General features: G+C 39.1%; 1 protein-coding gene across 1 annotated transcript in view; it reads right to left on the bottom strand.

The window, feature by feature from the left end:
* kcnh3 (potassium voltage-gated channel, subfamily H (eag-related), member 3) overlaps positions 1-26655 on the bottom strand; it is a 141508-nt gene that overhangs the window by 37127 nt on the left and 77726 nt on the right. Inside the window, exons 2-5 of the mRNA XM_038721357.1 lie at positions 20808-21041; positions 12274-12408; positions 4087-4226; positions 2143-2401 (exon numbers count right to left, since the gene is read on the bottom strand). Coding sequence (XP_038577285.1) covers positions 2143-2401; positions 4087-4226; positions 12274-12408; positions 20808-21041 — 768 coding nt within the window. The remainder of the gene's footprint in view (positions 1-2142; positions 2402-4086; positions 4227-12273; positions 12409-20807; positions 21042-26655) is intronic.

The following is a 26655-nucleotide window of genomic DNA, read 5'->3' on the forward strand; positions in this document are numbered from 1 at the left end:
TAAGTGTCTTTATTTAGTCACGCACAATGGTTAAGAGGTTATATTATGCCTTTTGGCTTTTTCCCTCTCCTTTATTGAGTTATATATCTTTTTTTGTGCATGTAATAGGTTTGCAAAGAGAAAAAGCTTAAAGTCTAGCCCAAAGGGAGCTCCCATATCACACAGAAAACTCTGCTCTGAACTGTCTGAAAAAAGCTTTGTTGTCCAGCCTTTTCTCTTTGATCCCTGTGACCTCACAGCAAAATGCGCGTCGTAATGCTCGCCAAGCAACTAGTCCGACAAGTCCTCAAAAACATCTGAGCTGCAGCACACAGTGACAAGACGTCCGTCTGCTGCCTCTCCTCTCCCTTTCAAACACTAGCTACCCTCCTGACACTCAATGGGCATAAAGTTGTTACTGTGTAGAGACAGAGCTCAGTTAAAACTTTATGGATGAAATATACTTTTGTTACAGATTAAGAACTCACTCTGAAACTCTTGCTCCAGTCCATGTTGCTAAGCTGGTAAGGGGAACATGTACAGCTGAACCAAAGCCGTGTTTACCGGCTTCTCAGGGTCCGCCCTACTCTGCTTCTGATTGGCTAGTAGTCCTTACCTAGGAACTGCGCATGTGCAACTGCCAACAAAGATCTTGTAGAGGTAAGATGTATCACTCCATAGCTAAAACGAAGCGTTCAACACACAGGGTGAGCTGCAGCAATGTGCAGTATGACAAAAAATATGGTGTTTTTTGAAAATGAAACCATGCAAACCTGTCCTGGTACAACCCCTAAATTTTGAACCTAAAAATTAGCATAATATGACCTCTTTAAAACACTGAGCAGGTCTGGCCTATCAGGGATTAAAAAAATGTTTATACTACAATGATCATTTTTTAAAGCATCAGAATCAGTTTATAGATTAATTTATTATATTTCAGGGAGCAACTGATTTCCCTTTTTTTAACACAATATGAAACCCAATAGATAAACTCTTAAAGGTCATTTTTCTTTCCTCCTAGTGTCAAACTAAATATCATCATTCTGCGCAGTGAAGCTCAAACACCCAAGTCAAAGAAGAGGAAGTAAAATAAAAGTTTGAGGAGAAGGGGACTTTACACTCCAGTTATCTATTACAGGAAACATTTTGTTGCCTTTACTTTTTTATGTTTCAAAGTTAAAGATCATCTAAAGCAAGCAGACAGTTAAAAAACACCTTCCAGTTGGTGCATTTAGGAACACTGACATCCAAAACATAAGAGTTAGCTGCAACCTTTTTAGTTTAAGTAATAGCGAAGCTTTGAACATATCTTACAAAAAAGCAGTGCTGTAAGATACAGAAAATGCACTTTGTTATTAAATGGCTGAAACATGTCAAAACCCGCCTTATGGTAACAAACTATTCCATGTTTCAGGTCTTAACAAGACTCTTTAGGATGTAGTTAGTTTAGGAAAAGCAGCATATTAACAGGAACAAACGAATAATCTGAAGCCTAATGGCACATTTTAATCCACTACTGTTTGCTGAGGGAACGTATTGACAAACAAGCTGGCCTATTATTTATAACAGACAGGATATCGACTGACAGGAGTCAGCCATTTAACTGTGTGCCGCTTGTATAATTTCATTGCATAAGCTTATTGATGGAGGGCTTGTGTTCACTCTTTCCATTAAGGCAAATTGTCCAATGAAAAGCACTTATCCAAGTTTCCTACAGTTAGATGGACAAGACTGGGGACAAAAAGGCCTGTTGTTTTATAGGAAATTAGATAGCAATGAGACGTAATGGTCTCCCGTGAATGGCTCATATCCTTTCACTGCTGTGTATGCATCATTAAAAACTTCAACAAAACTTTTATTATTACTGTTGAGCCTCTCAGATATAGGCTGTTTTATTGCCCTCCCATCAGGGGTGGTAAATACAACGCTGAACAAATGCCAATGTTTAAATTTTGTTAATTATTGGTGTTTTAAAGAAGTTATCGTTTATCAAACAAGTGTGAACATCAGCTTGAATGTGTGTTCAGGTGTGTGTCCTCTATGAGTACGAGCATGAAAGGAATTAATTTGACTGTAGACTTAAACCATGTTTTAGCAGATATGTTGGTGGAAAGATTACCTTGTAGAGGGAACCTTGTTAACAAACACAGTATGCACTCTCACCTAAAATGAACAGGATCTCTACAAGAATGTCGCTGACGCTGGGCGGGCTTCGTGGGGCGCTGCTGCTCCCTTCATCCCGCCCTCCCACCACTGTGAAACACACGTTATAGGGCACGGTGACGGCCACGTAGAAGGTCGCCAGCAGAATCAACCAATCCCAGCCAGCCTTGAAAGTTCCATAGTGGAGCAGGATGAAGCGAGATTTCTGAATGGCTGCTACCTTGTACTCCGGGATTGGAGGCTTATCCCCGAACATGTTCTGCATTAGATGACAGGGAGAGAGATGTTAACACCGCTCTCTCTTTCTCATGTTCCAGATTTACACTTTTTACATCTCTCTCTTTCTCCCTCTACCCAAAACACACACACAAAAACTTACTGAATCTCTCCAAGGTCATGGTGAGCAGACAGCTGTTATGAAAACCCACAGAAGTGTTGTACAAATTCAAGTCATGATTGAAGTTGAAGCGTCCTTCAGCCTAACCTCAAATTGGCCTTGATGGTGTGAGTGTGTGTGAACGTATTAGTTTCTTAAATCCAATAGCCACTGCCATCAGTGTATGAATGTGTGTGAATGGGTTAATGTGACATGCAATGTAAAGTACTTTGAGTGGTTGGAAGACTAGAAAAGCACTATTCAAGTTCAGTCCATTTACCATTTACCACAAAGTAATAGTACTGTACTGTGTGCAGGATGAACACAGTATACAGTTTGTATAAAATTGATATAACATGATTCACAGGACATCTAAAGTCTTTCATTTGCTGCAACAGTGCAGCCATAAAAACTGTATCTCAATAATTTTAGGTATGTCTTATTACAGTTTTGATTCAGCACTGGAAAAGGCAGATAGAAAAGGATGTCAAATATGGTGGAAAAAATGTTTTTCACAACTTAAGGAGGCAATTAAGAAGACAATTGGGAACATTAGTTTCAAATGGATAATTAGCTTGCACATATAAAGTATTTTCACGGTGAAGGATCAGATTTTATTCGATTTTCACAGAGATTTTATGTCCTCTTTAATCATCAAGTTGTGTTTCCTGCTTGAGGACACTGCTTACCACAAAAAGGGTCTTCTTTCAATTTTCACCTCAGAAAAAGCCACATAAATAGAAAGTGAAAATACTGAGGGAACGCAAATGAGCTTCTATTTATTAACGTTTTAACTACGAAATGTCTCTAAATTCCCTATTTAAGCAGCATCCCTCAATAAATGAGATTCAAACTGCATAAATCTGCATGTTTGTTTTATCACTGACATCAGCGAAATGCAGAGCTTTTCACCTCCAAAGTCAAAAAGAAGTGAGGATACTCCTGATGACCTTCACACCATCTGTCAGGGTGTGTGCTGCAGCAGACCTACACTGTGGTGAACACACGAGTACCACAACGCTGGGCTGCTACAGTAATCATCCCCTGATTGTGATCCTTGAAGTCTGCGTGGGATGTTTTAGTACTAGTGGACTAAGCGCAGCGTCTTATGATAATCTAAATGCAAGCCAGACTTTGAAAGATCCTTGTTGTTTGGTTTAAGAAACAACTTGGGAAATAATTAAACTTTTTTTGCATTTGGATAAAAGAGTCTTTGATGAAATGTCTTCAAAACAGATTGCCGTTGAACAACCTGCAGGGGCTCTAAAAGTTCGGCTTGTACTATATTTATCCTTCAGAGAAACTTATCCTCACCTCTGTGACTTGAATTTAATCATCAATGCAAAAATCTCAAAACTAAGAATAATCATTACACGAGAGGGCACTCTGTGGGTATTTTTGGCCTGCACTACATCTTCTGGCAACCAAACATCCCATCACTTCTAAAATATGAGATGAAACATAACAAACCTGTGTTACTGACCGCGATGTTAATCCAGCTTTTCATGGCAGTAGATTAAACCCTTTTGTATAAACGTACCCGTGTAGACAAACGCGGAGAAACTTACATTGTTGATCTTGAGCTTGCTCTTGTCTTGTTTCTGCAGGTGTCCTGACAGGTGGTAGAGAACAGCTCTGCTGCGCCGCCGGTTGGCGTTGAAGCCTGGAGGGCGAGTAACCTGATGCACCTCCAAACCTGTCTCCTCATCTGTGGAGGAGAAGGTAACATGCTGAGCCACAATCCAGTCACAACAACACAGGGTAAGACTTTAAACCAAGCTCCTTAACATGTTGACTCAAACACTGGTTTATCTTGGCCCTGAGATTGTGCTTTAACAGCTATATTTTATAGGTCTGAGGCAGTCAGGAAGTGAACCTGTACCACGTCCTAAACCATCTTACCTCATGAAAACCAAGTTAGACCATGATGCTGTCTCACTGAAGTAACATTCAGTCTCACATGTGTCAAACCACTTCTCTTTGTTAACATGTTTGGGAGTGTATGTCCCTATAGATCCCAACTCTTCTGTGCCAGCTCTATATGCTGATGCACACATGATGCTCAAGTTTTTGTGTAAATATTTGACGTGATATTGACCTGCTGTCTGCCTTTGTGGCTCTATATTGACTAAACAAGATGTTCTTTAGGTAGAATAAGATGATATAGGCTGAGATCCAGGTCTGTATTTACAGAACAGAATCAATAATGCCTCCAGCGTCTCATTCAAGTCATTCTTTTTGTCATTTATTGAATAATGAAAGATAAGATTAGGGACGGTATGGAGGCAAACAAAGAATACAAACTGATGGTAAAGAGGCATTGGAAGTACAGTAGGTAGATTAAGGGAGTTGTTTTTTTCTGTTAAGCCATCTCCAAGGCAGAAAATCTGTTTCCCAGTTTCCACTTTACATTTCCTATTGTGATTGTCCCTCTGTCTGTACACAATATGATGTCATGCTTTGCAAATACACACCCCTGTAACCAAATCATTTTCATTTTCAGCCAGTAAATTTGATTTGCTCATCATGTCATGACTTCAAACTGTTCAGATGGTGCACAGAGAAACTAACCATTATTGCTACTGGTAGCTGTTTCTTTTTCCTGTATGAGCCATGCAGTTGGGAGTTATTCAAAGGTCGATTACTATTAACACGTAGGGTTAGAGACAATTTTCTTCTAGGAAGGTTTACAGGAACACGAAAAACTAGGTGCATAGAAATGGTAAAAAAAAAAGAGTTTGTACGTACAAGCAGGGTATTCTAGTTCCTTTTAAAGACGAAAGAATAACTATATCTCTATTCAAGATCAGTGGAGGATGAATTTGACAGGTGAACTTCCTTGAAAACTACTACTTCCAGAAAAACAGTGCATCATGCTTATTCATCCAGCTTAACTCTGTAACTAAAAGCAAACAAACAAATAAAGCCACAAGAACTGCCCTTCTGTTTTTATCTCCATGACTAATGGGCTATTAGCTATGGAGTGAAAGGCAGTTTGATTTGATAACATTGGTTTACACTTGGGGTTGACCCCTCACACACCTGTTTCAATGGGAAATACATTGCATTAAAGGATAGGTTCAATTTTTTTTTAAATCTGTCTAAAACAATAACCAGGTGCCGATCTGAACATTGAAACAATTTTAAACGCTGTAATCATTCCTCCTGTTCACAGTGACCATTCAGCGATTCCTTTCAATGTAAATAACGGGGTCCACAGTGGAATTAGTAGTTTTTCTGAAGGCTTCAGTCGTCAGTTTTTTAGTCCCTTTTACTATCCCTGTTACTATCCCTCTAATGAAGCTCGACATGGAAACACCGTCTAGGGAAAAAAAAGAGGAAGTTTTATACAAAGTTAAAAGAATCCACTTAGTTTGTCTAACTTGGGCTACTGTGGCCTCATATTAGCTTCAGTTAACCTTTGGAAAACATTTTTGCATAAAACAAGGATTGTGGAGTGCAACTTTAAAGGTTCCTGCCATGCGGTTGTGTTTCTTCCAGCATGTATTGGCCAGATTGGCTGCACCAGGATAAACAGGTGACTGAGAAACCTACCCAGACCACCTTTTTTGCTGAGTGTGACAAAGTAGCACCACTTGTCCCATACAGGTCATTATCCACATTACACCCTATTAATTTACACTAGTGTTTATTTTTGTAATTTTCTATGGCTTGTGTAAAAGTGCACCACTTAATATCCTGGATTGTTACAGTCTACAGCTAAGCATATGATAAGTTAAAGTAAACACACAATCGTAAGTTAATTACAGTTACATTTTTGCTTCCAAGGGAAAGAGGTGAAGCTGTGCTGCTACAAACACGTGCCTTTTGTGAGCATAGCTATAAGTTGAGTGAGTTATTTATCCTTTTGTTATTGTTTGTGTTATCTGTGTACTGCAGACCTCAGTAAATAAAATCACCTCTGGGAACAGAAGATGTCTGAGTCTGCCTACCTACCATCTTCCTAGTTACTCTGGACTGGCTACACAGCACCGAAGACTTGGCCCATAATATCCTTTTGGTTGCATTGTATATATTTATGGTATATTATACCATTCTATATCATAGCATGGATGCAGCATTGTCCAATCCATTTGCCTAAAAAAATCTATTCAGTGTCCCCTTCTACATGCACCCTGACGTTGGTAATAAAAAAGTAGCTGGGAAAGAATGACAGATATGTTTTAGTGTCTATATTTAGACTGAAAGCAGCTCTTTTCTTAAGTGTGGTACAGAAGATGGACACTAACAATAAACTATTGATTGCATGTTTATGGCACCAGCTGGCCTCGTTTAAGTGTCTCAGTTGTATTTGAAAAGACAACACAAGTGGGCTTTGTGAGGTTAATTTGTTAAAGGCTGCCATCCTTTGCATGTTAAAAGATGGCAAAGCAGATGGACAATGAGAAACCTGCATTTAAACCCACGTTCGGGAGCAACTTTAAATGCTTCAGTGCTGATAGTAACCCCTTTCAGACTACACGTGTACCAGTGTCAGTGCAATATGACTTTACAATGACGGCTTTTGGATTAGATTAGATTGTTTTATTAGACACACGACAATACCGGTGCAATTTGTTTTCGGTACAGGATGTTTAAGCTCTACATCACATGCATACATTACGAACAACAAATAACAATACACTGCACAACATGTAACAACATGTAACATAAATACAGTGGGCAAATGACCATGTAAGAGAAGGCAACTAAACTGAAGGAAGGAGTTCAGAGCCTGAGGGCTATGGGGAAAAAAGCTATTTGTGAAGCGTTTGGTCTTGGTAGAGAGTGACCTGTAGCGCCTCCCTGAGGGAAGGAGGAAGAGGTGGTGAGCAGGATGTGAGGGGTCGCAGATGATTTTCTTTGCTTGCTTTACTGTCCGATGTGTGTAGAGGGAATCAGCTGAGGGCAGTGGTTTTCCTATGACCTTGGATGCTTTGTTGACAGTTTGCTGTATTTTTTTCTTTGTTTGGCTGTCCGTGCTACCATACCATACTGTGATCGATGATGTAATGATGGACTCATTGACAGCCGAGTAGAACAGAACAAGGAGCTGGTGCTTGACCGGGTATTTTTTAAGCTGCCTGAGGAAGTAAAGTCTTTGTTGAGCTCTTGCAATGATGTGTTCAACAAGTGTTAGTCGTCACCTTCAAGTTATTGCTGATGTGTGTTCCTAGGAATGATGGTGATTGGGTTGCTGTTTATTTGTATGGGTGTTTTGGGGCCTAAATCTAAAGTCAATAATGAGTTCCTGGGTTTTGGCTGTGTTGGTGTTCATTGATTGTCCTCATACTTTACTGTTCTCACTGAAGTGTCCATGGGTGTAAAGTGGGCGTTGTAAAGGGAGAAGAGCCAAGGGGAGAGAACACAGCCCTGAGGTGCTCCTGCACTCAGGGTGAGAGGGTGTAAGGTTATGTTATTAACCTTCACCCTCTGTGATCTATTCCACAGGAAGCTCCTTATCCAGGGTCAATGTTCATGTCCAAGAGTGTGATAAAGAGTTTTAATGGGTTAATATTGTTAAAGGCGGGGCTAAAGTCTATGTACATGGATGTTTGGTGATTCCAGGTGTTGCAGGGTATGGTGGAGTGCTATGCTGATTGCATCCTCAACGGACCCGTTGGCTTGGTAGGCAAATTGATATGGGTCCATCAGAGAGGAAGTGCAGGATTTCAGTTATGCCAGAATAATGTTCATTCATAACCACAGATGTTAGGGCAACTGGTCTTAAGTCATTGAGGCAGGTGATCTTTGAGGACTTTGGCACAGGAGTATTTAAAACACTGTGGGATTGTACTTTGGCTTAATGTGGTGTTAAATATGGTGGGAAATACTGGCGCCAATGCACAATGGCTAAGCAAAGCAGGACTGATCCCACCCGGCCCTTCTGCTTTCCTGATGTTAAGCTTCTTAAAAAAGAAGATCAGCCTGCCAAAGACAATGATGGTGCACTTCTACACCGCCATCTTTGAGTCCATCCTCACCTCATCCATCACCACCTGGTACACTGCTGCCACTACCAGGGACAAGGGCAGGCTGCAGCTTATCATTCGCTCTGCAGAGAAGGTGCAATCTTCCTTCTCTTCTGGACCTGTACTCCTCGAGGACTCTGAGGTGGGCAGGAAAGATTGCAGCTGACTCCTCCCACCCCGGACACAAACTGTTTCAGACTCTCCCCTCTGGCAGGAGGCTGCGGTCCATCAGGACCAAAACCTCTCGCCACAAAAACAGCTTCTTCCCATCTGCAGCTAGCCTCATTAACAAGGCCCGGGTCCCCCACTGACACTCCCCTCTTGCAAATGATAAAAAGGCACATGTAAATACTGTTTCATCTCGAGTCGTGCACAGACCTGGCACGTTGCACATATTTGTTGTTGATTGTTGATCTTTGTTGTTTTATATTTTTATGTTGTCAGTTTATATATTTATATGTACACAATATTCTCTTCCGTTACCTTACTTCTGCACGGCACAGACCCAGAATAATGCACATGTATATATCTGCAACGCTGTTCTTCCATTCCATATTTATATATTTCTACATTTATTTATGTCAACTGTGTATTTATCTACATGTAGCACCTTATCACCACAGCAAATTCCTCGTATGTGTAAAACACTACTTGGCAATAAAGCTCCTTCTGATTCTGTTTCTGATTCTAAATGTAACTCTCACCTCGTCCCCCTGGATTTTCACTCTACTTTAAGAGTGTGGCTTTTCGTAACAGCCATAAACATCCCAGCCTTTAGACGTTGTTAGATAATACATTGTTCAACCTAGTTTGTTTCAAGCATTTTGACACCTTAAAGGAACAGTTAAGACATTTTGGGAAATATGCTTATTGGCTTTCTTGCTGAGTTGAGAAGATCAATACCACTCTCCAGAGTCCAGGATGTTACTGGTTTGGTCCATAACCCTTTGTAAAATGGCAAATTGTTGTTTTTACACTTTTTTTCTGGGTTAAACAAACTAGAATTATTATGTTAAATTTAGAGGTGCTGATAGGTTGATTTCGTTACCTTTGGGCAGAGCCAAGCTAGCTCCTGATTCATCCAGGAGGAGATGCACCGAGATAACATCAGAATGACTCCTGTAGATGCAGTGAGCTGAGGTCAGGGTCATTGTTCCACCTCACACTCAAGGTGTTGAACCAGATTCATGTGCAGAGAAGGGTGATTTCCATGTTCACCTTGCGAACTGCTCAACATGCATTTGCTGTTGGCAGATTAGGGAATACCGTGTAATGAAGGAAATGGTATTTACATGCCTTAGGGTCCATTCTTCTTATTATGCCGTGATTACTGAAAGTGCTAGTTTTCAGAAAATACAGTAAGTTCTCTGGGGGAGCCTGTGTGTGCTAGAGGGGAAATTTTGCTGGCTATACATTTTGAATTATTAATACAGCCAATTAACACATTGCATACGTGTGTGAACACGTTGTAAAGCATTCCTGCATGTGTCTGTTTTTAAGAGGTACTTTTGTGAGTGTTTATGAATACTAAGCTTTGTATAGTGAGTACAGTCTTTCTTAGATTTTTATTCCTTTTATTCCAAAGTGTCCCTTGTCTTTCTCTGTCCTTCTTATTCCCCCCCCCCCATCTTGCTAGCCTATTTTGTGTTTTGAAAAGGCACAACATGCTGAGCTAAGTGCCCAAAGTGAGCCGCTCAGCCCGTCAGCGAACTCCCACTGAGGAGCAGAAGCAGGGAAACGTGATTGTTTGTGTCAACTCATCACACCATAAATGTCTAAGTCTCACCGTTCCTTTATTTTCTAGTTGTTTGTCACTTTTTCCCTCTTTCATTTTCTTTTCACATCCAAACGTGCTTAATTTTAGCAGAAAACAGAATGTTATGTTAATGCTTGTAGTTATGTCTCAGCAATGAATCAAAAATAGAAGCCATTTAAATCCTCTTTTGTCTCTCGCTCGTCTTCCCTTTCAATCTTTTTTGTTGTTTGTCCTCCGACCCCTGTGGTGTGTACTGCACTCCGAATTTGATTGCTTGAATTTAAAATGTAATAACTCATGCAGTGTGTAAAACACAGCCAGAGTGTATGAAAGTAGCCTTCAATCATTTCGGGGGTAAGGCAATGAGATATTCAGCCAAATGAGAGAGTCTGGGCAAGTGGGGGAAAATTGGTTAAGTGATTTCAAGCAGGTGCTCTTTTCCACCAGGAAGCACTACAGACAGCAGCCCTGAAAGCCAATCTATAAGAACTAAAATTTTAAACAACCTACTTCATCTTAAGAGTCTTGATTACTCTGCTTCTCTCCCCATCTCTCTACAGGGTCGGTATTCAACTCTGAAGTTCTCTGTAGTGAACTCAGCTTGTGCTGGCAACAGGAATTAGAAGTTTAAAAGATTTGAATATCTGTCCTAAGTGTGTATTCAATGTTTGCAGTATAATGTCTGCTACTTTAGATTACACAGCATTGAATACAGAGTTTTGGAACACACCATACAGTATTCAAGATAAGGCTTAAAGACATTCAGATCTGCACTTTCAGCTTTGCATGCTGGGATTTCTGTTTTCACACAAACAGCTCGACATGTCCCAAACAACTCTGCGCAGGAACTGATGGAGGGTTAATCAATAACGTGGCTCCAAGAAAAAATACAACCACGCATCCAACACATTTACAATTAAATTCGTTTTTATTGGTCTTTTGTTATGTAGGCAAACTGATTTTTAGTCTAAAAGTTAGAAGACAAAATCCCTGTTTTGTGACAAGACTATGGTTAATCAAGTTTGGATAAGGGAAAAATCACATTACATAAGGTTAGGGGACCTTTGTCGTCATGGGGTGCGTCACTTCAGGACAGTCTCACTAAAATTGTTGATGGTTATCTTAGAATATAAGATAAGCTCAAACAATTCACAAGATGTATTTTTATTTCCTAAAGTCTTAAAGTCAACCATTGTGTACAAAAATATGTCAGTGGAGTTTGCATATTCAGTGCTGGCAATTAATTCCTGACTGTCTCTAATTAATCACAAATACTGCTTGCTAATTTCAACAGCAACATCCTCCAACAAGTATCAGCATTATCATATTGGGTGACAGAATGTGTCATCTCTGACAGGATGTTTATTATTATTTAGGTTCACCATGTGCATTTAATAGAATCAGTCATTAATATTAATGTAATCCTTAAATTGACAGACACTTATTTAATCAGGGTGAGATTTACACTGGGGAAAAAGTGATGAAAATTATTAATTGATGCTCAATTGTTGTTTGCTTAAAAATTACAGTAACTGCAGCGACACTTCCCCGCTGACAGGGAAAATGTTCTGCATGCTGTCATCCTCTCCAGTAGTGATGGGTTATTAAAATCATGTAAAAAGTGTACAGCCAAGATGACGGCGTTGTCATGGAAGACTGTGAGGAAACCTGCTTTTTATTTGAATCAGCCATTGTGAATCATAAAAACCACAAATATAACATGGTTGACATAATGAAAAGATATGTGTCATACCAGAAAATGTAGATTATGAAGAGCGTCTACAACCCCGTTAAATGTGTGTTTTTCAATCCTCCACTAGAATAGAAGATTATATATCTCATACTTTGCATAAAAAAATTCTGAAGGTACATTCTTGAGCATGGGAATCCTGCTTTGACAAAATAATCAATAAACAATTCCATGTCCATCTACTGCAATTTCTGCATATTTTCCTTTTCCACGAGTTGTATTTGAACATTACATCCATTACCAGAACTACATCAGCTGTAATTTAATATAAACTCACCTGTGTCAGGTCCTTGCTCAGGATCCTGGTCCTTCTTCTTGTCAGTGATGTCTTTGTGGGACACGAGGAATAGAACCACCTCACCTTTTTCATTCTTAATGGGTACAATGTCCAGAAGACACCAGAACTGTGTACCTGAAGAGAACACAAATGCAAACATACACAGTCAGTGAATCCTTTCCACCTAAATGTACATTAAGTTCCACTGTAGTACCTTACAAGTTAACATTCTTGGCACAACCTCTTCTGGATGTCCCCAAATGTTTGTTTCGTGTTCTGTTTAGTACGCTGTAAGTATTACCCAATAATAAAATAACATAATGTGCAATAATATGCACAGGAAACAAACACAGATGGCTTTGATATAAAACATTTGGTGACCACTGGTTTGTGTCATTTCTTTTCTAATCAGCTGCTTTTCCTTTGGCAATTTTGGTGATGTGAGACTGCAGTTAATTGATTTACAAACTACACTTACAGACCTGAAATCAATGTCCTGCCCAAACGATATTCTGCATATCCTGTGGAGTCCTTTAACTACTTCTACACTGAAAGCGTAGGTGTTTATTAATGTACAGTCATGCAATACAGGATAATGTGTTGTATAAAAAGACTAAAGCTATGTACTCAATAATGAACTATCAGTTTCAAATTTGTGGCAGAGAGAAAGTGATGTTAACAAGCCCCACACTACTGACACATCGATATAAATGATATGACAAATAGTATATAATAATATTTAGAGATAATCTAATTGCTTACTGTCATGTACACAAGACACGCACTCCACAGTAAGAAAGAAGTACATTGGATGGAAATATACAGTATCTCACGAAGTGAGTACACCCCTCACATTTTTGTAAATATTTGATTATATCTTTCCATGTGACAACACTGAAGAAATGACACTTTGCTACAATGTAAATAATAATAATAATAATAAATTGAATTTGTATAGCGCTTTTCACGGACTCAAAGTCGCTTTACAGAGCAGATAAAGAAACATGACAAAAAATAAATAAAATAAAATAAAATGAACAAATAAATAAAATAAGCAGCTAGGGATAGGCAGAGGAGAAGATATGGGTCTTAAGGCGGGACAATGGTGAGGGACTCAGAGGTGCAGATCTCATGTGGGAGGGAGTTCCAGAGCCTGGGAGCTGCCCTGGAAAAGGCTCTTTCCCCAAGACTGCTGAGCTTGGACTTGGGGACGTAGAGGAGACCGGATGAGGTGGATCTGAGGGACCGCGAAGGTTGGTAGGGGGAGAGGAGGACAGTGAGGTATGAAGGGGCCAGGTGGTGAATGGCTTTGTAGGTGAGCAGTGAGTGCACAGATATTTGCACAATATTTACAAAAATGCCGGGTGTACTCACTTTGTGAGTTGCTGTGAGTCGGTGGGTCATCCACCCTTTGATCCAGACTGAACTCTCTCAATAAGGTCTCATGAGGTTCAAATTTGAGGTTGTGAGTAAAATATCTCAACAACTATTGGACATTCGTGTTCCCCTCAAGGTGAGTTGTACTAACAACTGACATCCTTTCCTCTGAAGCATCACGTGAAGCGGCGTCTGTTTCCGATGACGATGGCAGCTGATCACAGCTGGATCATTTGTTAGTTGGCTTTAACAGCTGTAAAGACGTCTGATGGAGTTTGTGTTTGCATAAATGTGCACTGTGCTGATACTAATAAAGTCTCACAGTTATCAGTGCAGAGCAGCATGTTGTCTCTCTGTAGCTGTTACCTGTTTACCAAACACCTGCACATGAAGAACAACCTGCCTTCTGTATTTATACTGTGCACTGTGTCCTGCTCAGAGGCACAGGATTCTTTCTACTGGCACAATGTGTTTCTATTATTTACTCATTACCTGCATATGTACTTATTGATATTCTGATTGTGAATTCATTATTGAATAACCCAGAATATCATCATGGTGTATTTTGATTTATTAGGCAAAATGTTTCAGAGGAAATTGAAATTATGTAGCTCATATCAAAGCAAATGCTAAGGAATTATCAGCCTCACATGTGACTGAATGGAAATGATGATAAATGATATAAACAGTATTTCTTGCTGACAGACAGATTGTCTGACTCTCTGACTTTAATTGTCTCCATAATTAAAGTTTATGGCAGAAATAATGGAAAAGAAGTCTTTTTATTAATTGAAGAAAGTTGTTTTAGTCCTTCTGCTGTTAAGACATAACATGAACAAAGATTTTTAATTATATAGTGAATCAGAAAGCAAATCAAATATAAAACTTTCAGTTTCAGTTCAATATGAAACTGAAGTTATGTTGTGATGCATCAGATCAGTCCGATCAGCTACACCATCCACTTAATAGATATCCAATAAGGGGGCGTGTTGGCTGGTCTCGTAGGTCCTCGCTCATGCTTCCTCAGAGATTGCTCGTCAAAGGTGAAGCTGTACTGCTAAAACCACCTGCCAGCGTTGCTATGAGTTAGTTTGAGTGGGTTATTTTCTTTGAGCCCTTTTGGTTTGCTTTTTTTTGTATTTGGGCCTGAGTTATGTGTACTGCAAACCAGCCAAGTAAAAAAAAAGGAGTAAAACAAGATTTTAACCAATGAAATGACACATTATTGGTTTGAATGGTGTTCACACCAGAAAAGTCCTGCTCAATTCACTTGACGCGAGACCACTTCTTAGAGTCGGACCAGAGAGCAGTTGCTCGGTCCGCACCAGAGTTCAAGTCTGGTGTTCACACCTACCCAAAAGAACCGCTCCAAGGGGGAAAACACAGCCACTAAACAAGGCTGATATGAACCCATCCTTAGACTGACTGACAGAAAGCCAGTTGAGCTCTTATGTCTTATGCCTGAAAAACACACTTGGACATCAATTCAGGTGCTCAGACAAGTGCAGTAAAAGTAAATCAAGAAAAGAAATGTAATAGTGGAAGGAATGGATGAACTGACTTCTTTGTCAGTGTCACCCACTATCGATTTTTCTGTGCTATCTATAGCCTCAGAATTCCCAAGATCCCCATGTGAGTAGGCGCAGTGTCAGGAGGAAGTATAGATTCACTTTAAAGCTCCACAAATCCATGCCTCAATTGAGAACGAGAGTACCACAGACCTTTGCTGTTTGAGATTCTTCTGAATGCCTTGTGAAGGCAGCTTTTGTTCTCTAATCACATTTGTTAGCACTGTCGAGCATGCATCACTTAAGCCATCTGTCTTTGTGATGAGATTGCTAAAGAGTCTAGCAGATGTGCAGATGTTTATCTGAATTAAGTGTTTTTGTACACGTTTCATAAGTTGGTAAAAAGACACGGTAACAAATTATTGGCAAAGGTTGGTAAAAATCAACTGACTTTAAAGAGGAACTTAACACCAGAATGAAAAGATATTTCATAGCCGTGTGTGGTTGAACGTTTCACCCATATCACATCCACCATCACTGATGGGTGTGGTTGGGTGTGGTTTAGAAGTATGATTTGTTGCACCTGTAACCGCAACCAACAGTTATGTCACGGATTCCTGAAGTACACATGTACATCACTGCCACTGAAGGTTAAGTTGTTCTTCAAGCTTTACAAACTTGGATCCACATTCAGTGAAATGAATCAACAGACGAAACGTAACTGAATCTAATCACACCAACTTGATGTAATAACTCTTCAGAAAGGATAAGACCGGCAATTTTATATATTGTTCTCTTATTGTAAGCAAATCCAATGAAACAAAGAAAACCAACAATGTTAGTCAGTCTCTCAGTACTTTCTGACTTCTGTTCTGTTTCTGTGACACTCGCCCATTCTTTACATGTAAAGCTTAAAAAAGCTGGCCACAAACATATAGTTTTATTTATTTGAAAAAAACATTTCCTAAAACAGCTGGGCATGTTTCTCAAACTGGAGTAAATATTGCATCTATTGGGGAGTACTTTCTGCTGTGGAATAATAGTGAGTGAGGACAATATATGTGCGATTGACCTAAAATAAACTATAGTGTGTCAGAGTTGGCAGAGTGCAGAGGCAGGTGGTTTATTTAAACCAACAAAAAAACTAAACAGGCTCTCACTGGTCCAAACAACAGTGAATCCAAACTGAGGTAGGCAAAAGCAGGGTAATCCAGCAGCAACAACAACCAGACAAGAAATGAACAGAAACACCAAACATTTATACACAGGGGCAGGGCGGGAGCAACACAGGTGACAAGTATCAGGACTAACAAGGCAGGCAGAGAGACAGAAGGGGAAATCAGAGACTGGCAGACAGATTACTGGAGGGGAACAGACATAACACAAGTTGCAGAACACTAAACATGGACCATATCAAGCTAAGAAGTAACAGATCAGAATAATAAAAACAACAAATTAATCCAGATCACGAATACACTAATAACAAGGAACACAGACTGAAGCTAAGATTTAAACAGAACTCAGAGCAGACATGGGCAAAACAACACAGAAGTACACAGACCAGGAGTGAACGCTGAAGATATGAACTACAGCACAGGACTGAGAACTAACTAAACAAGACTACACAGAGAAACACAGAACCAAAAATGGACTTAAACAGGAAAGACATGAACACAAAACCACACTATAGTGTGTGTTAATGGTAACTAAAATGGGACTCTGTGGCACAGAGGAATAATATATTCCAGGCTTTGGATTCACAGGCAACACTTAGTTAATAGGATCAATTCATTGTTGGTTTTGGATATTTCATGAGATTTGTAGAAAAATGCTGAATTTCGTCAGCCTTATCCGTCAGGTTATCAAACAAGACAAGTAACCCCCACTGGCTGGTACATAAATGCGTGAAATCAAGCTAAAACAAGCTGTTTTGGTTTTCTGTTACTTACCTGTAATCTCTGACTCGTGACTTTGTGGGCTGCATTTGGTACATTGCATATTGTTACCTGCAACCCAGAGACTAATACCCAACAGGGGATCATGCATGTAAATAATGCATTTAAACATGGTGGGAGCATTGTCTCAATAAAAACATCAGACATATTGAGGCTGGATTTGTCCCCGTTTGACTGGAACACGATGGTAACAATAGCAGTGGAAACAGATGAACTGTCTCCTGCTCCGTCTCTTTGTGTATAACTAAAAGCCAAGGAAAGGATAAAGAATGAAGGGCTGTCATTCATTTTGATTATTATTATTTAATCTGACAGATTTATAACAGCGGCTATTCTGGGGAAGTAACACAACTGGTAATTACTGATACATCATTTCACCAGTAATTGTACTTTAACGCAGGCGTCCGTCTTTGGTATATATATTTTTTCACTAACTTGAATGATGTTGGCCATGTTTGTCAAGTTAGAGCCACTAAGAGGGCAAAGGCCATTCTGGTGGACTCCCCAAACCCTCTTCATGCATTTTCGACTCCTGCCATCAGGGAGGAGGTGCACTTTCCCTTGGACGGCCAAATCAAATAGATATCTGAGATCATTTGTTCCTTCAGCTTTTGAGTTTTTAACAAGCTGGAGGCCTGGTAGATGTTGCACACATATTTTAATAATGGACTGGTGGTCACTCATTGCTTTATATCTCATGGTAACTTAATTATATAATATTGTATGTTATATGTATTTATGTCTTTTCTATGTATTTGTTATGTGTATTGTTTGCAAGCCAAATTGCTCCTTGGGGACATTAAAGACTATTAAATCTTAAATCTAATGTGTTTGTGACTCAATCATATCCCATGTTTTAATGCCTTTGTTCATCATTTGCAATGAAAAATTGCTAGCGCACCACACATCTCTCCTGCTGGGATACACTGACTGACAGGTGGCAGTAATGTGCCAAGACAGCCTGTAGAGTAATTACAGTTTCTTTGGAATATTTACGAATGAAAACCTGTGATCGGAGTACAATTACAGATGACAATGATGTACTTTTAGGATATTGCCAGTTATGTTACCTGAATATACACCATTGTAACTTTACAACAATTATATTCCACTTATTACCAAAAAGTAATTATTATAATAGTGTATAAAGTAAATGCCATTTTGTATGTTTCTGTATCACCAAACATTACTCAGTACTTTTTTCCACTACCTTGTAACTTTCCAGTAACATTTTAAATGTGCTAATATTTATTTCCAGTCCTTCTTTGTATTTCTTGGCCTGCAAATCATATTCTTATGAATATATTATGATTATGTACTCAGTGGATAAAATGCAATTTTAGAATTGTGCTCCAGGCTTCGGTGAGAGAAGTATGGTGATCTGAGTGAGGAAACTGCATATGAATGTGTTTATTCTTTTCCTTGCTCCCATGAGAAACCACTAAAATGCTAATGTGAGCTCATGGAGAGCTGATATAAGCATGAAACTCTTCTAATTTGTAATTTGTGTGTTTTTGTAAGAAACACACTTTTATAAGCCTCTGTTGCTCTCTGTTATAGGTTTCTATCTCAGAGGATCAGATGTGTTTCCCTCTGTCTCTCTTCCATTTCAACGTGACTCTCACTCCTCTTATTTCTTATTTGTGGACAGGGTGCTTTACCTCATCACTCATCTATCTTTCTCCCTTTCATCGCAAATCACAGCTTTGATTTATTAATAATTAATAAAGAGTGGATGGTGAGTAATGAATTTCTCATTCTGTTCTTCTCTCTTATAACCTCAAGATTTTTTTCTTTCGCTTTTTCTCTCTTTGTGAATGTGCTTGCATATTAATAAAGTTCACACTTTTACCGATTGACAGCATTCATATGACATTTTATGTATTTTCTAAAATCACACCTTTGCTGAGTGGCAAGATAACATTTCAGTTTATTTTGCGCATGACAGGCAATGGTTACCTTTTAGTAAATGCATGTGTCAATAATTCATATGATCACAGTGTTGGTGGTTTAAGCTCCACCTCCTCGTGTCTGTATGCCAAAGTGTCCTTGGGCAAGACACTGAACCTAAAATTTGTCTCCCAACATCCTGTGTTGTAGCTCACTGCCATCAGAGTGTAAGTGTGTCTATTTTTTGAGGGAATTTAGCTTAAATGCTCTATTATTTCACACATTTTTGTGATCTGTTAGCCACAGAGCTGGTGGTGTTGCGGGAACTTAAAGTGTCACTTTTATCCAAGTGCAGAAACAGGTAATTAGCAGAACACTAGGCTGAGCAGGTATAGTTCTCAAAGTTTATTAACAAGAGTTAACTAATTAAATCCAAACCTATGGAGGCAGTTCTAAAAAGTGAAATCCAAAGAAAGATGGCATTCCAGAACCAAGATACAAAATCCACAGTAATCCACCTTCAAGGCAAGGAAACATGCAGATACGCTCGACTTGATATGAAGACAGACTGACAAAGGACCAGTGAAGCACCTGGTGGTTTGGTGGGGATATCTAGAACTGTTTAGATTGCTTTTTATCTTACCTGTCGGATAGGAGGTTCTGTATCATTGAATAATTATATGTTTCCTTACTTTACTGTGAAGTAAAGTCTTGGGACCAATTTTATTTTCATTATATATGCTTCCTTTAGGTAACAACATTGAAAGACATGGTGTCTCTTTCCATTTTTATGCAGACGATACACAGTTGTACCTGCGCATTGGATTCACTGACTAATCTGTCTAATCATTTTCTTCAGTTGAACTCCAGAAAAACAGAGATCCTCATCATTGGCCCCCAGCATTTCACAAAACAGATTCTGCCCTTTACAGGCTCCTTTGGCCTGTCAGATCTCATTAAGCCAGTGGCAAAGAATCTTGGTGTCTGGTTTGACACCAATTTATGTTTTGAGTCGCACACCACAGAGGCTGATCATGTTTTTATCATCTAGGAAACATTTAAAAAATCTGACCTTTTTTAACTTTAAAAAAAATCTGAGATCATTTTATACATTTTATATGCTTTTATTTAATAATGTCTTTTCACCTGCCTGAATCAATATGCTGTTAAGAACTCAGCTGCCAACTAGAACCGTGACCACATCACTCCTGTTTTAACGTTGTTACACTGTTTCCCAGTATGTTTTAGAGATAAAGATTATATGTATACATACACACACACAAACACAAGCAGGCAGGATGATTAAACATAGGTGAGACACATTAGGCAATCAATAGGGAAGACACAGACAGGAAATACATACTCAAGAGGTAGACACTTTCAAAATAAAACAGGAAACTTACAACACAAACCAAGACCATGGCAGTTTAGAATTTCAACATATACTTTGCATCCCATTTTAGAATAGTATGTGCTTGTACCTGATGAGAAATGGGCCTCTAATGGTTCAAAATATTTCAAAAAAACATGGAGCATACGACACAGACGACACAATGCGTCAGCAGCATTGATTTTATGGCATATTCAGCCCTTTCCTGAAATATTCTTTTTTCACTTAACTCAATTAGAATTGAATTTGAAGAATTAACAGACTATTACCAATTTTAGTCTTTGTCTGCATCTCTTCAGCTCACACATGTGAAACTAATTTACTTACGTGCTTGGATCAAGTAGCTTGTGAAGAATTTCTGAAAATGTTTTTAGTTTTTAGTTACTTCACAAAGTAACGCGCACAGATTCTCACCTTCCTTCTTGTAGAAGATTAACTCGGTCTTGAACTCTCCCCTCTCATCCAGGGCTCCTTGGATCTGGGCTGTTAACCGGTCACTCGTTTCCGGGCCGTACAAGAAGTGACATGCGCAGCTCTTCTGCATGAGCTCGGCACGGGCATAACCAGTGAGCTCACAGAAACCATCGGAGCAGTAGACGATGGGGTAGAGAGACTGCACCTGGGCATTTCCCAGAACAAAGTTGCTGTCTGTAAGGAGAGAAGAGAGGAAGGAGTGTGAAAGGCAAACAACAAAAATAATTTGTTGATTTCACTTAAGAATTCAGCCCTACAGCATTTGTGACTTGAATAAGACCTGTATAATCGACCTCTGGTATGTTTAGTAAGAAGCTCCTACCCTGTGCTGATTCTCACATACAGCATTTTGATCACATGTGCAAATACTGTTATTATGCGTTATTTCTATTTCTAGATGAGACTTATATAGTCCTGCCAAAAGTAAATGTCTCGGGAAAACACTGAAAACCCAGTTTTAGTAGTTGCATCATCATCAGCTTGAACCCAGAAAACTACCCAATATCAATCTTTAAACACTCAAAGTGAGACTCAGAGAAACTACTGTGTTAATTTCTATCAAAATATCAAAACGCTGCACATGAAAGCAGCCTCATTGTCAGAGAGGAGACAGACTGCCGGAAGCACAGCTGCTGGTCTCCAGAGTGAGAAAGCCCCGCCAGATCAGTAACAAGAATTGATCGGGTGAAGTAAACACTGTCAAGAGTCATCACAAAACCTTATAAGGTTTCATTAATTCATGCAGCCAATTGCACATCCACCCTCCCACAAGTAACAATCTTATGTATAGACAGAAACATGTCTACCATGATCCTCTTTTTACTTGCTTTACAAACACCAGCTACGCTCTTGAGCTTTTGATTGGTGATCAGCAGAAGATAGATTGAGTGTGTGTGTGTGTGTGTGTGTGTGTAAACACCAAGTGGAACATTTTGCAAGTGCATATTCGATTACTAGCCCCGGGCTTGTAGATGGGTGAATGCTCTAAAATGGACTATTTATTACTTTGTGCTCATGCGCGCTCATTGACCCATCAATTTCAAGGGCCCTGGAGACCCCCATATTAAATATTTTATGGGCTAACGCTGATGTGTGAGGGGTTTGCATCATTACCAGTGTTGTGTTTTCAGCTCATTTGAGAGGCAGCTTAAAATGAAGTTTTGAGACAAGGAAGATCTCTTTCCAAAAAAGGGTATATGTGCATCCACCAGTGCAGGAGGAGTGTGCTCAAGTTGCATGTTAATATATAGTATTCCTCAGACTAGCATCAGTCAGTCACAACACAGAACAAACAGAAGCTAATTACTCCTACAGTATGTCTGACATGTGCACACTTCTTCTCTTTTTCTCTCTATCTCTCTTTATTCTCCCTGGAGTGGCAGCAGTGAAATCTGTGATGCCAACAAAACACAGAAGAAGTGAAGATCACCTTCCTTAGAAAATCCCTACTGGCCATCATGCTTCTTTGATGTCATCCAGTACACTGTGCTTGGATATGCTACCAGGCATGAGACACGAGGCTCAGAGGACGAAGCTCCCGAAGGCTCCAGCTCACAACTAGAGGTAATTACACAACAACAAAAGGTAACGTGCGGTTTCCCCAAGATAATAAATACACATGCTACATGTTTTGTCTTCAGCTATTTTGCTGAGGAAGTTGTTGATTTAGTTTGCTGCATTTCAGAAGATTATTATACTTTCATGTGAATGTTTTGTTTTTCAGATTTACCTAATTATTGAACAAAAAGACCAAAATTAACAATGCATTAGTTAGACTTTCAATATAATCGGACTTTCCTAATCTGTCTGTGCCACTTCATTTTTACTGAAGGCATGAATATTTAAAAAAAACCCAACCCAGTAACTACCCACCAGACAATGTTGTTATTTTGACCCAATGTCAGGGGTATTCTTTATATTAATGTTAGCATTTTTATGCATGTTCAGTCTAGCCCTTTTACTACAAACAGTAAATGTCCACCCATCCATTATCTATAACTGTCAACTGTTGGTCTTACTTATTATTTTATTTAGTCTTATTTTTTTCTTACTTTTTCTGTTTTCATTGTGTTTATTTACGTCTAATATTTCCACTATTTCCATGCAGCACACTGTGTTTCCACCTGGAATGAGTTGTGCTATATAAATAAAGTATTTCTGACCTACTGGTCTTGTACCCCAGGTACTGGGTAAAGTTAACCCATAGCGGTGCTATATTGACCCAGTCACTTAGTTGAGCTCTCAATCCTGTAAACAATATATAGTTATTTTTTTTCCTAAAACAACTGGGCACTGCTGTACTTAAATGAACATTACTCATTTAGGAGCAACTATTGCATTTGTTGTGGACTATTAATGCACATTTTGTGTGCTAGTTAGTATTTTACACCTGCAGGAATGTATATGTGGGTGGCGCGGTGGTGTAGTGGTTAGCACTGTCGCCTCCCAGCAAGAAGGTCGCGGGTTCAAACCTTGGTCATCCCTGTGTGGAGTTTGCATGTTCTGTTTGAATTCTCTCCGGGTGCTCCGGCTTCCTCCCACTGTCCAAAGACATGCAGACTAGGTTGATCAGTGACCCTAAATTGTCCTGTGAGTGTTACTGGTGGTTTGTCTATGTGTGGCCCTGGGTTATTATCAAGAGATACAACAACAGAATCTGAGTTTCAGATGTTGAAAAACAGAATTAAAATGGCATCTGAAAACTTCATACACCTACACCTTTACACAAGCTATGCAACACAATCTAACTCAGGTTTCTTCAGGTTTTCCCAGTCTTCTGTTGCCAGGATACAATTTTCATCTTCCCTTAATGAAGACCCTATTCCATGTCCATGTCTCTTTCTCTACCTTACTGTCACTGTCTTTCCACATATCTCTCTCTCTCAGTAACTGTTGCATTTGTTCAGTAGAGGTTCAACGCCATCCTCTGTGATTGATCTTGTCACTTTCAGCTCTGTCTTGCTCTGCTGCCTTTTCATTCACCTTTTCTGCATCAATTCTAAATTCAGAGCTGATTTTAATGAATGTCTTGCTGTCTGTCTTCTGCAGTTATGTCACTTTCTGGGAGGTCAAATGCTGCTATCTGCGACTTGAATTACAAATGAGTTGTGCCGAATCTGACCTTGTAACTGAATTCAAATATTCTATTTGATTGTCATAACATGTTTTAAAAATGAGCCTGCAATTTATATTTCTGGAGAATAAAAGCCTCTGCATTATTTGTATCTGGATCTCATGTAGCTCTGTACTGCAGACTACACACTGTACACATACTTCCTGAACGTATTTCATGCAAACTGTGATGCCCCTGCAAAAAACACGTAATCCATTAGCTAGTACAGACATCTGAGCCTGAGCTACCGGTGAATGACTCACTCATACCACCTTATTTTACACGTCATAAATATGTGAACTAAAGTCAAAATCACTGAATGTAGTCAATGAACAGTCAACCAATAAAATAGTTAATGTGTAGTTTACTATGTTTTGTAAACAGCAGATTAATATTTCCATGTATGTTCAAATGTATGTTATAAAGATAGAATGTAAGTATAATGTATTTGATTTGTTTGAATATGGTAATAATAACAATGACAATAACATAATACTAATACTAATACTAATACCAACTTTTACAACTTATACATTTTTTTTATGAGTAGAACAGTAAAATGTATTTCTGCTTCTGCACAATGTGTGTACTGTAATATAACAGGTAATCAAATGAAAAAAAGGTGCATGTACTTACTGTGAAATGCAGCCTAAGGCCCCACTTAACCCCGAGTAATGACAAAGCTAGCACCATTACTGGACATTAATGTGTGCTTCTAAGTCTCCAATCTCATCAACTTGTCAGCAGAGTGCTCCACTTCTTTCTTTGGGCAAATTCTGACATGCTAGCTGAACCAAACCATAATTGTCCAGCCTGTTGTATAGCCCAGAACCAAAATAGCCTTGTGAGAAAAAGGGCTACAGTATGGCTTCATGTAACATGTTTACAGCAAGTGTTTTGTTCTTTGCCAATAAATGCAACTTTCTCTATTTTCCAGCAAACTAAATTTCCTGATGTCCCTCGAAAGTTTTTGCACTAATCACATCCGAAATTTTTCAACATGAGACTTTAGTAACCGCCGGTATACAAAAATTCCAATATACCTATTCTTCAGCTTAGATGAGAGTAGTGGTGGAGATGGGAAACGCAATGAATTGATGTTCTAGAAGTAAAAGTCAGGAGGGAACACTGTACCTGCTCATACTGTAAGTGCAATAAACCCTTTGTGAGTAAAAAGCCAATACTTAATGAGCACCCCTGTTCCACAAGCATATATATATATATATATATACATACATATGTATATAATTTTAGTAAGAGATTTTTATGTAGTTCTCATGATAATGAGTACAATCAATAAGAATCTGTTTATTAAAAAAAAATCTGTGAATGTAATTATTGCATGTACTGTATTAAGAGGGTACATCCTGAAACCCTGAAGACCAGTTTAACAGTCCCTTCTAACAACTCTAACCCTTATAGATATTCACATTGTAGCTGTAAAGATCTCAGTTTTGGTTCATTTGTAACACCTGTCGTCACTGGTGAAAATTACACATTTATCCATCACTGAGGGCAGGAAACATGGTTTAAGCAGCTAGAGCAATGCAAGCAAATCGCCATGATGAAAATGCAAAATCTTCTTCGCTGTAGCTATACTTGTATTAATGCAAATTAATTGCAAATATTTTTCCTCTTCAAACTGCTTGGGCCCGGCTGTTCTGCTCCAAACATTACATATGTGCATGCTCACAAATTACATGCAAATTACTGCGGTTGTCTTCCGATTTATAAGCACTACGCGCATGTGCTGTTTCCTGAAAATCCATGTGCACTACTATTTGAATCTCTGCCAGAGACCATGCAAACTACTATAGAGAGGTAACTAATGAGTATTCATACATTGTGCCAGGCATACATAGTATCAAAACTGAGTTTGATATGAAAAAACTCAATCTTATAACTTAGATGTTTATTTTCATAGGGACAGATAGCATAGGCCAATGTCATACCACAAAGCTGACAATAAAAGGAAAATATACATGCATTTTTGTATACAGCACTCTACATTATAAGGTTGTAATTAAAATATACAACATAGAATCCTAAAACACATAAATATAAACAAATATTACGATTAAAACTCAAGCGGAACCAATTGTTCCGCATGTCTCTAATGGAATCATAAGTCAAAGTTGCTGGTTGAAAGACTGGGGCAAAGCAATAAGTGCACCTTAGTAGAATATTATATTTATGTATATATTTCATCTGGAGTGTGTGTGTGTGACAAAGATAGTAAGAGCAAGTGAGAGTGATGGGATTAAAAGTTGACCCTAAAGCAAGCGTTTAACCATGAAGCTCTTCTTAGGTGAATACTCTCTCACAACCACATCATGAACTGCCCTGTAGCGCTCACTCTGATTGTTATGAAGCGCTTTGAAAAACTGGTTCTCCTGCACATCAAAGACCACATCGCAGCCAGTCTGGACCCCCACCAGTTTGCATTCCCTGCCAACAGAACCGCAGAGGATGCCATCTGCACTGCCCTGCCCTCCACTCAGCCCTCACACACTTTACACATAACAAAACCTACATCAGGATGGAGTCTGTTGATTTCAGCTCAGTATTCACCACCATTCCCCCCTGAAAATGAAGCACAGCACTCTGGGCTCGAGTACAACTCTCTGACTGCTGCACTCTGACCTGGAGAGAACTCAAATGTTAAGTTTCCAGATG

The sequence above is a fragment of the Micropterus salmoides genome, unplaced genomic scaffold (genome assembly GCF_014851395.1).
Source record: "Micropterus salmoides isolate LMB-PRFRI ecotype aquatic unplaced genomic scaffold, ASM1485139v1 Ms_hic_scaffold_15, whole genome shotgun sequence".
Taxonomy (NCBI): domain Eukaryota; kingdom Metazoa; phylum Chordata; class Actinopteri; order Centrarchiformes; family Centrarchidae; genus Micropterus; species Micropterus salmoides.